Source organism: Ipomoea nil, unplaced genomic scaffold (assembly GCF_001879475.1).
Source record: "Ipomoea nil cultivar Tokyo-kokei standard unplaced genomic scaffold, Asagao_1.1 scaffold0256, whole genome shotgun sequence".
In the NCBI taxonomy this organism is placed as follows: domain Eukaryota; kingdom Viridiplantae; phylum Streptophyta; class Magnoliopsida; order Solanales; family Convolvulaceae; genus Ipomoea; species Ipomoea nil.
Window position 1 is genome coordinate 401274 of NW_017616684.1, and position 17140 is coordinate 418413.

The 17140-nt window shown below is 33.0% G+C and overlaps 1 protein-coding gene, 1 non-coding gene and 2 pseudogenes across 2 annotated transcripts; 2 read left to right on the plus strand and 2 right to left on the minus strand.

Annotated features, from left to right (window-relative positions):
* Positions 1–922: 922 nt before the first annotated feature.
* LOC109147078 lies at positions 923–1693 on the plus strand (annotated as a pseudogene).
* Positions 1694–3764: 2071 nt separating this feature from the next.
* Positions 3765–3836, plus strand: TRNAQ-UUG. The gene has a single exon. It is a non-coding gene; the product is annotated as a tRNA-Gln (tRNA).
* Positions 3837–5390: 1554 nt separating this feature from the next.
* On the minus strand, positions 5391–6400 carry LOC109146980 (annotated as a pseudogene).
* Positions 6401–7567: 1167 nt separating this feature from the next.
* On the minus strand, positions 7568–8797 carry LOC109146972 (formin-2-like). Its single transcript, XM_019294625.1, has 2 exons — positions 7836–8797; positions 7568–7712 (listed from the first exon to the last, which is right to left on the minus strand). The coding sequence occupies exons 1-2, from the start codon at positions 8730–8732 to the stop codon at positions 7584–7586; spliced, it is 1026 nt and encodes a 341-aa protein (XP_019150170.1). The 5' UTR covers positions 8733–8797; the 3' UTR covers positions 7568–7583.
* Between the last annotated feature and the right edge of the window lie 8343 nt (positions 8798–17140).

Sequence of the window (17140 nt, forward strand, 5' to 3'; positions counted from 1 at the left end):
GTTAGACATGCTCAGAACCGGCCCTACCACTAATAGCATAGTTATTTTCACACGCGCAAACTGCATCGTACAATTGATTAATTAAGGCAAATTATATTGTGGACCGCGTCCACAATGTATTGTGGTCCAGGTATCACAACTACAGTATCATTTTGATACTACAGTTTCACTGGACAATATACACTCAAATATGTAAAATTGTTATTCGGTTTCATTTTATTTACACTGCAGTTCCAATTCAACACAACTACAGTTTCATTTCAATTCAATTGCAATTTCATTTGATAATATAATAAAAATAATACGTGAGACAGTGTCAGTTTAGATACACTATAGTGTCTGCTGTTTTGGACCATGGTCCACAAGTTGTGCGGACTGCGGTCCATAGTATAATTGTTGATTAATTAAGGCAAATTTTAATATGGGCCGTGGTCCACAATATATTGTAATCCAGTCATCAAAACGATGTCGTTTTGTTTAATGAAAAGAAATGACATCCGTTTCGCGTTGTTCCACAAAAAATAACTCTGTTATTCAGTTTCATTTTGTATACATTGCAGTTTCATTTCAACACAACTACAGTATCATTTTGATATAACTACAGTTTCGCTGGACAATATACACTCAAATAATGTACATCCCCTGAATGTAACTCTGTTATTAAATGTACATTATTTTTGTACTGAATGTACCTCAGTACAAAAATAATGTACATCCCTTGAATACAATGTACATTATTTTTGTACTGAATATACATTATTTTATAGTATATAAAATATGGTCCACACAACTTGTATGGACCATGGTCCACACAGTAATGGTTGGCGATTTATCTATATATTTTTTCCTATATTCTCGTTACTCTAACCCTAGCGTTGCCAGCTGCCGCTGACCGCACAAAGTGATAAAACCAACAAAGAAGAAGAAGGTGATGGGGATGGATTACTACAAGATATTGCAGGTGGATAGGAATGCAAAAGATGAAGATTTGAAGAAAGCTTACAGAAATATGGTTATGAAATGGCACCCTGATAAGAACCCCAAGAGAAAGAAAGAAGCTGCTGAGGCCAAATTCAAGCAGATCTGTGAAGCTTACGGTGTTTTAAGTGACCCGCGGAAGAGGGCAGTCTATGATCAACATAGAAGGAAAGCAGCGCCAATTGAAACAAAGTTGGGTTGTCGCCTAGAGGAACTCTACAAGGGAACCCACAAAAAGATAAAAATATCGAGGGAGATAATAGGTGATGAAAGTGGGGCAAAAAGGGTGGTAGAAGAGATTTTAACCATCCCAATCAAACCGGGTTTGAAGAAGGGAACAAAAGTCACATTCCCAGAGAAAGGGAACGAAGACCCAAATGTGATTCCTGCAGATATTGTGTTCATAATTGAGGAGAAACCACACAGCATGTTCACCAGAGAACGCAATGATCTAATCATGGTACAGAAAGTATCGCTGGCTGAGGCGTTAGCAGGCTGTACAGTCCATTTGAGGACGCTGGATGGGAGAAACTTGACAGTGCCTATCAACAGCATCATACACCCGAACTATGAAGAGGTGGTGGACAGCGAAGGGATGCCGATACTTAAAGATCCCTCAAAGAGAGGCAATTTGAGGATCAAGTTCAACATCGAATTCCCAACTAGATTGACAACAGAGCAAAAGGCTGGAGTAAAGGAATTCCTTGAGAATTGATCGAAGATAACATCTATCTATCTCTTCCCCTTGTGATGCTGGCTTTCAAGTTCCATTATATCCATTGAATGCATGCAAAGATTTAGTTTTCAAAACTTGCTTTATTGCTAAGGATTTAGTCTTGTCTATTCACATATCAAAGCTGTGGTTGTGGGTTGTAGACCTGTTGTTTTACAAACATTATGCCATTATTTTCTCAGTATTATGGAGGCTAATTAAATTGAAAGTGCAAGTTAATTAGATATCATCAGCTGATGTTTTGGCATAATTGGGTCCTTTCTGCTGCACATGGAAGCTGATAATAAAACCAATTTGACATACCTACTATCACTGCATTATTGTGATTATTGCAATTTTTACTATTCTACATAATTATGTTGAAAAATTGAAGATTTCCGGCAGTAGATCTTCTATAAGTTTTGAAGTCTCTTGTAGAACTTGATGACGACGTGTTAAAATATCTTGATCGTTGTTAGTAATTGGTTTTGAACTTGAGCATTCTATCTATTTATAGTTGCATTTCGAATTTGTCGGTGGGAGGGAAAACAATTTGAATTACGGAATTACCCACTTAATAATAAAATAATATGTTTGAATTTGACAATTGTAAAGGCCTCCAACAACTACTTTCAACTTGTCTTTAAGTTCATCTTAATGTGGCATTCAATGCTTCTTTCTTGAAAAGGCAAGTATATATCTATCTTGGATAATGTACCATTGTTTAAAAGTAGTAAGGATCTAGTAGAGAATGTTGGTTAAGATGTCATGTTGTTTATCATCATTCTTTGTTATAAGCTAGCTACTACTTTATCTTAAGTTTTCTTGTTGCCTTGAAAAGTCTTGTTGTGGTCAAGTTTTCTTGAATGTATAAATTGTGCTACTCCACATATGTTTACCTCTTTGCATACTATACCATAGTCTTTGAGTTGTTTTATTCAAAGAATTTATGCACAACAACTTCTTGCTACTATGTATTCAAGTTCAGTTGTACTCGTAGGAATAGATTTTAGATTTTTGTGATACTTTAGTATTGCTGTAATGAAACTAGTGTGTGTGAAAATGAAACTAAAACACAGAGCATATTATTGTGAAATGAAACTGTAGTATAATTAAAATAATATTTTAGTATTTTTATAATGAAATTAGTCTGGGTGAAAAATGAAACTAGTTTAGAGCCATACGGTAATATAATACTTCAACATTACTATAATTAAACTAGTATTTGTGAAAAAAGGGCTCATGTAATAATGTATATCGTCTAATAAAACTGTAATAGAATTACAATGATACTTTGATATTGTTATAATGAATTGCTGCCAAACCGGGATACAAGCTATATCATTTTCTACCATAGCTCCTCTGCCCCATGCAAATCCATCCGGCTCGTCTGGATTCCAGTGAACAACAAATACTCTTAGTTGATTAAGAGTTCTACTACATAGACTCCCAAAATTCTACTCCCTCATTTATGCTTCTTGAGGTGTCAAATCAGAATTGGTTATTTTCATCATGTGTATAAGTTGGGAGTTTAAAATGGGAGTACACCAAATATTTTCCGTTGATTAATTGCAGTGCCAGACAGCAGCCCTTTCAACTTATGCCATTTCCACCCATATGTCACATCCCAGTAGTCAGCCACATAAAGAAATAGATGATCAGGAGGAATTAAGCTAAGGTGATGGTCTCCTCCTTCATGGGATGATAGCCTATCCACCAATCTAACCAAAACAATGTTAGTTGACCTTCCATTCTTAATCACCTGCTTTCTTGTACCTTCCGATTAGCTTCCAGGGGGTTGTTGGCGCGGAAGGAGAACGAACAACGTAACCCTCGATCCATCTGCCTTCTTTGTCTCTAAGGACCTCATGCACCTCCTCCACCAATTCAGTCTTCTCCTCTAAAGGAACCATCAACGTACATTAAGCACCACTGGGGAATCCCTCTGCCTCTTCCATTTCATCTGTCTTTCAACGTATTTTCCCTGAAGACTTCCTGGCTTAAATTAGATGATCTTGCAAACGCTCTTCTGACCTCCATGTCATGCTCTCTTAACCACTTCATCTTGTGTAGTGGTTCTATGGTGTAGTGGTTAGCACTCTAGACTTTGAATCCAGTGACCTGGGTTCAACTCCCGGTGGGACCTATGTTGTAGTTTTAGTTTTTTGGGAGAAAACAAAGTTCAACAATTGGAATCTACAGTATAGATTACCTTGCCAGTTCTTCACCCATCGCAAACAGTTTTTTGCTTAACGAAAGATGGCAAATTATATCGTGCATTGTGCGTTCTAGCTAAAACGACGTCATTTTTGTCATGTTTTTTTTTTCCTTAGAAATTTCGTTTCCGTTTTCTACCGTTAACTTCAATTTTTTTTTTTTATTTCGAATGTACATAAACTCATAACAAAATACACATAATCGAACATAATACATAATATGATTGTCATGGTCCACACAGTGTTGTGTGGATCATGGTCCAATATGATTGTCAAATGAAACTGTAGTAAAATTAAAATGATACTTTAGTGTTGCTAAAATGAAATTAATGTATGAAAAATGAAATTAAAAATAGAGCCCATGCAATAACATATATTGTTAAATGAAACTCTAGTATAATTAAAATGATGCTTTACTGTTGTTATGATGAAACTAGTGTCTGTGGAGAATAAAACTAAAAAACCGAACTCATACAATAACATATATTGTTAAATGAATATGATGTTAATTAAAATTATTCTTCAACATTACTCTAATTAAACTAGTATGAGTTGAAAATGAAACTAAAAAACATAGCTCATGCAATAACGTATATTGTCTAATAAAACTGCAGTATAATTACAATGATACTTTAGTATTGCTATAATGAAACTAGTGCGTATGAAAAATGAAACTAAAAAAAAAAAAAACAATACTATCAAGTGAAATTGAAGTTTAATTAAAATGACACAACGCCGTTTTACTTCATGGTCCACACTGCTACCTGGACCACGATCCACAATAAAATTTGCCTCAAATAATCATTACATTAGTACAAAATATAAAATAAGGTTCAAAGTATATATAATGTTAAATAAAAGAATACTAATTTGTTATAATAATATATCTAAACTAAATATATAAATAGTGTTTTATCACAAAAATCTATTCCTACAAATGCAATTGAAGTCGAATACATAGCAGCAAGAAGTTGTTGTGCATAAATTCTTTGGATGAAACAACTCAAAGACTATGATATAGTATGCAAAGAGGTAAACATATATGGAGTAGAACAATTTATACATACAAGAAAACTTGACCACAACAAGAAGACTTTAGATAAGTAGTAAAGCTTATAACAAAGAATGATGATAAACAACATGACATCTTGACCAACATTCTCTACTAGCTAGATCCTTACTGCTTTTAAAACCTTGGTACTTTATCCAAGATAAATACTTGCCTTTTCAAGAAAGAAGCCTTGAAAGCCACATTAAGATGAACTTAAAGACAAGTAAAAATTGCAATAATCACAAATGCAGTGATAGTAGGTATGTCAAAACATCAGCTGATGATATCTAATTAACTTGCACTGCACTTTCAATTTAGCTAACGTCCAAAATAGTGAGAAAATAATGGCATAATGTTTGTAAAAGATCATATCAGAGCAGGTTTACATCTTTGATATGTGAATAGGCAAGACTAAATCCTATGCAATAAAGCAAGTTTTGAAAACTAAATCTTTAATTTGCATTGAAAGCATCAGATGAGATGAGAGGAGCTTCAACTAACAGGGGGCCTGGAAGAGATCTCAGGGACAGGAACCAAGCAAATTCTTCACTCCAGCCTTTTGCCATGATGTCAATCTAGTTGGGTATTTGATGTTGAACTTGATCCTTAAATTGCCTCTCTTTGAGGGGTCTCTAGATATCGGCATCCCTTCGCTCGCCACCACCTCTTCATAATTCGGGTGTATGATGTTGTTGATAGGCACTCTCAAGTATCTTCCATCCAGCGTCCTCAAATGGACTGTACAGCCTGCCAACGCTTCAGCCAGCGTTACATTCTGTACCACGATTAGATCATTCCCTTCTCTCGTAAACGTGCTGTGTGGTTTCTCTTCAATTATGAACACAATATCTGCAGGAATAGCATCTGGCTCTTCGTTCCCTTTCTCTTCGAATGTGAGTTTCGTTTCCTTCTTCCAACCTGGTTTGATTTCTATGCTTAAATTCTCTTCTTTCAGCTCTCTTGCCCCATTTTCATCATCACCTATTATCTCCCTCGTGACTTTTATCTTTCTGGTGGCTCCCTTGTAGAGTTCCTCTAGGCTACAACCCAACTTTGTTTCAATTGCATCTGCTTTCCTCATTGATCTTCTATGTTCATCAAAGACTGCCCTCTTCTTTGGGTCACTTAAAACATCATAAGCTTCACCGATCTGCACGAATTTGGCCGCTGCAGCTTCTTTCTTGCTGGCGGGGTTCTTATCAGGGTGCCACTTCTTAGCCATCTTTCTGTAAGCTTTCTTCAAATCTTCATCTTTTGCATTCCTATCCACCTTCAATATCCTGTAGTAATCTACCCACATCACTTTCTTCTTCTCCAACTAATTCAAACCCAACTTAAACACAGAGAATCTTGATGTGTGAAGACCCAACTTAAACACAGAGAATGAATCTTGATATGTGTGAAGCTTGATCTTGGAATAGAGATCGAGAAGGGTTCTGGAAATCTTGGAGTAGAGAGAAGGGGTCTGGAAATCTTGGAATAGAGAGAAGGGGTCTGGGAAAGAAGGAATACCATTCAACATAATTTCAGTTATATATTTGTTATACCTGAAATTATTAGAAAATAGATAAATGAAAATAAAATAGAAATTAAAATTAGTTAGAAAGGACATAACTGAAACAAGCACATTCCAAGATTATAAAATTTGTAATCAAATTATATATATTAATTCTCTGCTAATATATTTAAAGAAAAATAACTAAAACATAAACTAATTGAGCAAATTATATCTTAAAATATATTTAAATTATATATAAAATCGTACTTATATCATCTATCGTTGTGTAGTTTAATTTGAGGCTGAGTAGTAGAGTTGTGTCTTGTGAAAACTTAAGCAAACATGTGTTGTGCTGACTTTATGATCAAAGCACACGTTTGACTCTTTATGTGTAAATTTTGTGGAGGTACAAGTTTACTTGTGAAATCCTCTCTGACGTTGGGAGAAGAATGGATTGGTGTAGAAGGATTACTACATCACCTTCAAAATTACTATAAAATTCTTTGTCTCGTTTTACTTTACACACTTTACATTATCTTTGTCATACTCTTTCTTTAACAATCTTTTAAAAAATCATTATTTCTATCATGCAAACTTTTTTTTTTTTTAAGGAACATGTTTTTAGGACTATATAGTTAAGTGTTCAATATAATATTTGGGAAAGTATTGAAAGTTTTAACTTAATCTAAATTCTGGTAAGTTTTTAATTAAGGTTTTCATTAAAATTTTAAACAAAGTCTATTCAATCACCTCTAGACTTTTTTCTTTATGTACTCAACGGGAGCCTAAAATGTACATTTAAAAATTAAATTATAGAAATAACAATAACATACTCGAATGATACGGCACAAATTAAAGAATAAGGAAAACTTGACCAAAACATCCATCTTGCCTGCATATATATCTTGGAATATAATCCACAGATACTAAACTATTAACCATAACACTTTTTTATTTTGAATTCATAATTCGGAATATTAGTTATTACATTATATTCCTTTGATTTTATTCCTTCATCATCATAACAGATTTGAAAAAAAAAAAAATTAGAAAAAAACAACTGTATATCAGAGAAAGATCAGTTGAACAGATGAATGAAATGTTCATTAGCTTCCTTGTGTAATACCATTAACTTAGCAGGTAGCCTTTCAAGATATATGTAGCCAGTGGAGGATGACCATTAGCCATTTTCCTTGCTACAAAGTTCTTTCTTTGGCTAGGGTTTGTTCTTGCAGGTGTGACTGTTTCCCTTATCAGAGATGGTGTCAAAATATGGTTGTCTCTTGTCTTTAAACCTGCAAAGTTCATTTCACCAACTGGGTTAAGTGAGTTTTGCACGGGGTTGGGTGATGGGGGAGGAACAAGGCCATTTGCTAGCAGGGATGGTAGTAAAAGATGTTTCTTTTTGGACTTCAAACCTGCAAAGCTCTTTTCCTTAACTGTAGGGCTAATTGAGTTTCCTGCGGGGTTGGGTGATGGAGGAGGAATAAGGCCATTTGCTAAGGATGGTAGTAAAACATGTTGGTTTCTTGACTTTGGACCAGCAAAATTCTTTTCATTAAGTGTAGGGGGGACTGTGTTGCTTCCAGGATTGGGTACTGGAGGAGGAACACTGCGAGTTTGTAGGGATGGTAGCAAAAGATGTTTCTTTTTGGGCTTCAAACCCGCGAAATTCTTTTCATTAAGTGTAGGGGGGACTGCATTGTTACCTCCAGGATTGGGTCCCGGAGGAGAAACACCGCCCGTCTGTAGGGATGGTAGCAAAAGATGTTCCTTTTTGTGCTTCAAACCCGCAAAATTCTTTTCATTAAGTGTAGGGGGGACTGCATTGTTGCCTCCAGGATTGGGTCCTGGAGTAGGAACACGGCCCGTCTGTAGGGATGGTAGCAAAAGTTGTTTCTTTTTGTGCTTCAAACCCACGAAATTCTTTTCATTAAGTGGAGGGGGGACTATGTTGCTTCCAGGATTGGGTACGGGCGGAGGAACACCGCCCGTCTGCAGAGATGGTAGCAAAAGATGTTTCGTTTTGGGCTTCAAACCCACGAAATTCTTTTCATCTACTTGACCAATTGAGTTGGTCCCGGAGTTGGGCGAGGGAGGAGTAACATGCTTCCACTGCAAAGATGGCAACAAAAGATGGTTCTTCCTCACCCACACTCCTATATCTTCTTGAACAACTCCATTATTGTCTTCATCACTGGGATTGATGGACAAAAGAAAAATTAGAGACAGAAAGGCTAAAATACTAAGAATACCAAGTTGAAGTAGTGCTCTCATGATTGGTTTTTCTTTTTCTTTTCTTTTTCTCTTTGGGTTTGCTAAGCAAATTCTGTAAAGTAAATGCTGAATGAATTGAAGTTGTGTGAAATAGATGAGAGAAGAGGGCTTATTTATAAGTGCATGAGACGCATGGGAAGGAGACTTTGATCTTATTGAAACTTAATTTTAAATTTTTTTTCTTTCTTTTTCGTTGGAATTAAAAGAACATTGACTGTTGAAAGGTGGACTGCAAGGAATTGATGGAAAGAATTTGTGTGAAATTTAGAAATTCAACGAGTCAGAACTCGTGAAGTAGCTAGGAAAGTTTCTTCATATTTTTAGTTTTACTTTTCGTTCACAAATTGCAAGAACAACTGTACAAAATAAGACTTCTTCTTATTCTGGCTTGAATATGTTGGAGCACACATAAAGTAAATTCTAATAAAAACATGATAAATATCTAGAAAAATAATAAATGATGGTCGAGGAAAATATGTTGGTGACATACCACACAGAAAAAATAAATTGCATTAGAAATACTTTGTGCAACAAACTTATGGAAAATGATGTTAGTAAAAAGTTCAACTCATGAATGAATGAAACAACTTAAATATATGAATGAAATTAAAGGAAGAGTCAAAAATAAATAAATTATTTACTTATTTTCCATAGTATATAGGAGTTAATTAAGTTAAAGTCATTCTACCCCAAACTTGGGAGTTTCTATATTTTATTTATATTGACTTTGCAATGCCTATATGGTTTTAGAATTAATTACTTTTTTTAATTGAATTAATTTCATCATTCCACAATTAAATAAATAGTAAATGTGAAAATAGTAAAATTATACATAGATAGTGATAATTAAAATACGGAGTAACATATAAAAATATAAAATAAAATAAATCAGGAAGAATTTGTAATTGTACTTGAATGTAAATGCAATTTACAAGTTATTACATTTACAGATAAATGAAAAAAAATAAAAGGATAAAATTGAATAAAATTATAATTATACAAGAAGTAAGTATAATATACAAGATACCAAGGGTCTTGTGATCCAATGGTATCAAGTTGAATTCTCACATGGGAGGTTGTGGGTTTTAGCTGTGGAGGCTCTATTGACTATCTGTGCTTCAGTAGGTTGAGAAAATAGTTATAAACAGATATTATATTGTAATAGAGTTAATAGTTTAGAAAAAAAAAAGTATAATATACAAGATACTCCCCTGTCATATTTTACATACCTGTCCTTTTTGATATTCATTGTTCAAATTAAACCAACTATTTCTTCTTTATTTATTTTTTTTAGTAATTTTTAATTATTCCTAAATTTGATTTTTTTTTGTTGTGTTTAATACTATTTTTAATGTAGTTTCTAAATATATAAATTTATATACTAATACTAAATTTAATATTATGAAAAATTAAATTAAAAATAACTTCAGTCAAATCTCGTTAATTGAATTAGACACATAAAATAAGACGGAGGGAATTATATTAATATAAAAAGTTATACTAAAAAATTATATTTTTGGTAATTACTTCTTACCTACTTTACATTGTTGTCTTTTGTGTAATTATTTTTAGATAAGTATGCTATCATTTTATTGGCAAATTATACCGTGCACCAGGGCGCACAATGTATTGTGCGCCCTGGTCCAAAACGACGTTGTTTTGTACTTTTTTTATGTGTCTGTTGTTAATCTCTTAAAAACAATTTTAAAAAAAATCATGTTTTGAATGTACAAAATTATATAATAGAAAACACATAATTTTATACCTGAAAACATAGAATTTTTATAACTAAAAATCCCCATGTTTCGAATATACAGAATTATATAATAGAAAACACAGAATTTTATACCTGAAAACACATAATTTTATAACTGAAAATTTCCATGTTTCGAATGTATAGAATTATATAATAGAAAACACAGAATTTTATATCTGAAAACACATAATCTTTTTTAAAAGGATAAAAATCTCCTGTTTCGAATGTACAGAATTTTATACCTGAAAACACATAATTTTATAACGAATACAAAACGACGTCATTTTAGAAGGCGCGGAGCGCTCATTGCTATGTGCACCCTGATGCACGGTATAACGATTGTATTTTATCTCGTTCATAACTTTGAATATTATCCACTAAGTTAAAAATTAATTGCTTTTAACCCGACCATTAACAATGTGTAAAAATTAATCATTTCAATTAAGTTCTATAATATTTGAATGGGAAAATTGTAAAAAATGCCCCTCTATAATATGTCAATTATCAATGTTATTCCTGAATTATGAGTGGTGTAAATGTTGCCCCTCAATTATCAAAACGGTGCACATGTAGCCCTTCCCGTAACGGACATGTGGTTCCCCGTTAGTGTACGACATCGTTAAATCGGAGTAAATATGTAATTTAGTTATTTTTTCCCTCCCTCGATTCGAAGTACCAGCGATGGACAACAGTGGGGAACCACATGTCCGTTACGGGAGGGGCTATATATGCACCATTTTGATAATTGAGGGGCAACATTTACACCACTCATAATTCAGGGGTGACATTGATAATTGACATATTATAGAGGGGCATTTTTTTTTACAATTTTCCCTATTTGAATTTACTAGCCTCCACCTAATAGTCCCCTAGCGACCAATTGTTGGACTTGACCCTTTACTGACTTCCACTCAACATAATGGCTATTTTGAAATTATGTTTATCGAGTTTCTAATTTCATGTGTTCATATTTATAGTTACCAATAAGATTTTAAAATAATATCTAAAAACATAATAAGTCTCAATCCAAGTTATATCCCTAGTTTATGTCTGTTTTTTTTTTTTTCTATTAAATATTTTTTATACATTATGCTATAAGAGTTGTACTATTTGAATAAAAGTATCCCTATCGTTATAATTTTCGTCATCATCCTATTATTATTACCATGCACAATTGCACATGCATACACAATATTTTTTTTTTTATTTTCTTCAACGGTATGCTATTATGAGAAATAAGTTAAATTTCATTAGATTTTAATTAAATATTACCATAATTATATTTAATAATTTCATATATAAAATTCTTACATTAATAATATTAATCATATCATAATTATTATTCAAATTATCAATTATATTTTTAATATAATATAAATTTTATGCCAAAGGTCTTGTGGTTGAGTGGTATAATTGTTGTTTTTTTAAAATGAGAGGTCTCAGGTTCAAATCCCAGTGTAGGAGCATTGGCTCTGTGAACAGATACTACATTTTAATAGAGTTATCAGCATTAAAAAAATGAATCTTATAATTATACATTTTAAAAATAATTATATACTATTATTTTAAAAAATATTTTAGCATTGAGTATGAATATTGGGAATATATTTTTACATATCGCGCATATAAAATAATATTTAATATTAATAAAATTATAAATAAAATGAATTTTATGATACTACATTGTAACAGAGTTAGTAGTATAAAAAAAGAATTATATGGTCATCATGTATATAATATAATATAATATATATTCAAAGACAGAAGGCATTGAACATTGAATTCTTTGATTGTTATGCTCCCTAATTCCCCTGCACGTTAAAAAGTTCTAACACGTCGACGACCAAACAGCAAAACTTTGAATTTAAGTCCGAGGATTCAATTCCATAGCCGTGACGAGTGATTCCAAAATTATAAAACTAAATGCTACGCCGTACGGCATTGCATGGCCCAGACCCACAATTTCATGCAAGGTCATTTTTTAAATTTTTGTGACTCCGATCCTGTAAATAAATTAGGCACTACTAATAGTATAAGCACAATCTTTAAAATCAAATAATAAGAATCTTACTAATCACTATCTCCAAAGTTTAAACAAACAGAAAAATAAAAATAAAAAATCTTGAAACTACTTAGCTAGTGGCTATCTGCTGGGATGTCGCTATCGTTTGGAATGCAAGTATAACGATTTGTTAAGGGGAGGAATCAATTTCTCAGGCGGTATTGGTGGTGAACTAGTGAATGATACATGTTTCAAATTAACTCTACAGATTCAGGAGTGACTTGGGGAAAAAAACTAACGAGTTTCAGGATTAATTGCAGTTTTTTTTTTTTTTTTAATTTCTTAAGTAGCTAAGTCAAAAATAAATATTTGGTCCTCTACAAATTGAGGTCCTGTGCCCTTAGGCATTTTGCACACCCTAAAATCCAACCTTGATCCCATGTTATTCCAGGAAATTGACAATAGGCATTGAAGTCATAGCGACAGTTACGCCATGGACCTGGGTCCACAATGCAAGGTGGATTTGGGTCAAAATACACAAATTATATATTGAACTGTAAACATTTAGTAAATTAGTATATAAAATTATGAACATTTATTATGTAAATTGTGAACATTTAGTATATAAAAATTGTGAACATTTAATATATATATTGTATATTTTTATATTTGAGTCTACCTTGCAGGGAGGACTGGAATCTACAAAATAATTTGCGGAAGTCATAGAGAACGACTGAGCAATTCTAGAATCACATCAATCCACATTCCGAAAAGTAAGGCTATTTTAATAGATACCACAACATTTATGGAGTATAATTTATGAGACCATCTCATTAATCCTACAACAAGATTTATGGAGTATAATTTATGAGACAATCTCATTAATCCTAGCTTGTCCAAATATGTGAAAAATTATACTCCATAAATCCCCATCTCATTAATCCCCGTCTCCGTCCTCAAAATCCCGACCTCGTCTCCATTCCTGGCAAGAAATTGAAAATAGTCCCTATGTCCGTTCCCGTGTGGAATTAGGCAGAGACGGGGATTCTCCGTCCCCGATATGCTCTTAGTCAAAATCTTAAATTAGTGTAATTTTTAATTTTAAAACTAAAAACTAGGTTTTGATTAATATATATATATATATATATATATATATATATATATATATATATATATATATATAAAAGGATGCACTCAGGTGCGAATAAGTACGCAGGAAGGAATATGCGAACGAATCAGCGCGCAACACGTGTCCAGATATAATAGCTTAAAAAAAATGCGGTGGTATTTTCGTAAATAATTGAACATCGAAGTGCAAGTAAAATCACTTACAAGTGTACCTACTTTCACCTAAAAGTGCATGTAATTTTGTCTTGTTAGCATTCACTTCCAGCAAACATTCATTCACTTGGGTGTGCTTATAACTATAGGTGCAACTATTTATAACAATAGGTGCAACTACTTATAACTATATGTGTACCTACTTTCACCTATAAGTGCATGCAATTTTGCCTTGTTAACATTCATTGATCTGAGTTCAGCGGGTAGTAATACCCCTGAATACCACCCGCAAACATTCATGCACCTAGGTGCAACTACTTATAACTATTTGTGCACTACTTATAACTATAGGTGCAACTGCTTATAACTATTGGTGCACTTAGTATTGATACTCGGTGTAAATTTTTACTTGCACATATAATACATTTTACATGCACTTGTAATACAGTTTACTTGGACTTCGATGCTCAATTATTTACGAAAATACCACCGCGCTTTTTAAAAAAAATCAGTGTTTCCCATCCATTAGATCTGGACACGTGGACGGACAGAATACATTCCTATTTCGCTCCTGGGTGAAGCATTCGCACCTGAGTGCGATTATATATATATATATATATATATATATATATATATATATATATATAGGGAAAGGTTCCCGTGCGGTTGTGCGGTTATTAATGTGCGTGAGATTTGTACTCAATGTGCGTGAGTGTTGTGTCTAATGTGCCTGAGATTTGTACTTAATGTGTGTGAATGTGTAAAATGCAGCAGAAAATATGGTTATCAGCTTCTTCCCCATCCCCAGCACTACTTCCCAAAGTGAATAGTGTGTTGCTCTGCTTTACTGATCTTTACAATGAAATAAAAGCTTCCCAAAGTGAATACACAAATTCTATCCTTATCAATGGTCTATGCAGACCGATCTTGGTGCGAGAATCTGGAACTTCTGTTGTTTGCTTCAATCCCATCACGTCAGATTTGTTTATTTATTTATTTATTAATTGATTTATTCTGCTATGGTGAAGGTGAGTATGGAGGACATAGAAAAACTAGTGGAAAGAAACAGAGAATTTTAATCCACTGGTGATTGGTCTGCAAGAGGTTCCTCGGATTAATGTTTTCAGATTGTTGAAAATTCTCTTATTACTCACGTACATTAAGGACAAATCTCACGCATATTAAGCACAATACTCTGGCACATTAAGTATAAAACTCACACATATTAACATGACGTACATTAAGTACAAATCTCAAGCATATTGAGCATAACACTCACGCACATTAAGTATAAACCTCACGCACATTAATCCACCGCACAACCGCACGGGAAGCAACAAATGCACCTGATCTCTTCCACACACACACACACACACACACACACACATATATATATATATATATATATATATATATATATATATATATATATATATAAATAATTATTCAGGGATGGGCGGGGAGGGGATCCCCTTCTCTGTCGCCGTCCCCGTCTTTGACGGAAATTTACATACATTCTCTGTTCTTATTCCTGTTCTCCGAAAATTTTCTTCATCCCCATCTTCGTCAGTGTAAAAATTGAAGATCCTTGTCAGAGACGGAACAAATTACCATCCCTACAAATGAACTTCCTGCACCCACACTTTGAAATTAATAATCAATTGCCACTATCATATACCTCGAATTCCTAGGCACTTTTGGCAATGGACCCATAATATGTCTATTCTCCATCGAGCAAAGGGGACAAAAGTACTACGTTGTGATCGGAATATAATGTGAAATTGGCTAACATGGTAACGTAGTCCACATTACACCTACAGTATAACAATTGTGGCTTCCGCGTAGAACTTAATTGTCAACTTGTTAAATGTGTGAGAGTCAGTCGAGTCACATAACCATCCAAAAAACTAACGCTTGAATGTTGAAATTCACCTATTCTTGCATCTTTAGGTTTACACGTTAGTAAACCTTAGAAATCCCATGAATAAGCAACGAGAGACCATGAGTTCCATGACCCCTCTGGAATTCACATCTACTATACGTATAGTTGATGTGAACTGGTATATATGTTGAAAGGGTCTTTAATTTTTTTAAAAATAATACTTAATTTAAGAATTAATACTTCTAATGGTCCTTCGAGTATTGTGCTACCACCAGCAAACGTCCTTCCAATATAAAATGATCAGCAATTAAGCAAATGTCCTCCGAGTATCAACAGGTGACAACCCGTAATCTTCTGTTAGTAACTGTGTGAAAGTGGCATTAAATTGACGAGTAAACTGAGTGTAAACAAATATATATTATTACCACCTCACTTATCCGATAAAATATATATATATATATATATATATATATATATATATATATATATATATATATATATAACCCCCTCTCTACATATCAAACTCCCTAGTCATCATAATAAGAGAATAACAATTTATATAAACTTTTGCAATTTGACATTTGACTAATCACAAATAACCATATATATTAAATATAAGGTTAAGCACCAGCTCAATAATTCAATATTTACAGATGATATACGAGTAATTTATTCAATATATACCCTAAGTTTTATGAGAAAGTGTTCCTAACTACAAATCGTTGGAAATTACATGAACTTTAATTTTGTGAATATTAGATATAACATATAATAAAAAAACATTATGGCCCTGTTCGGTAAAATATAGTTAGTCTATCAGTTAATTTTGACTTATTTGATCACCATTAATTACTTTACTTAGTTAAAAAAAAATAATATAAATGTTTGGTTTTTACTTTTTGTAACTCCAAAATGCTAAAATTCAAAAAGTTGCTCAAAACAACTTTTTTCAATTAGCTTTTTGAAAAAAAAAAAAATACCAAACAGCTATCAGCTAACAGCTAATTTACCAAACACTTTTCTACAATCAGCTAATGTTATCAACTAGTTATACCCTCTAATTAACCTAATCAACTAATAGCGATTTATTCAAGAAATAAAAACAAAGAAGCAAAGATGGTGTACTAGAAATCCCATGAGGCAAGGCATGCATGACCCAGTCCTATCGTATTCAAAGGAGTAGACATTCGTCAATTAAGTCTTTGAAAGCGACTAAACAATTCCGAAACGCGGATGCACAGACATCAACAGATGGCATGCACAATAATTTTGGAACGTTCTCAAAAAAAAAAAAAATTGGAACGATTTTTATTTTTATTTTTTATAAATTATAAAAAAATAAAAATAAAAATAAACGATCACATATCATACCGACATATGAATGCACTGTATGTAATTATGCATTAAGGCAAAATCTCCAATGAGATTGTTCCAGAGATTTTTATTCGTGAGATAAATTAAATTTTTAATAAGTATTATACTTCACT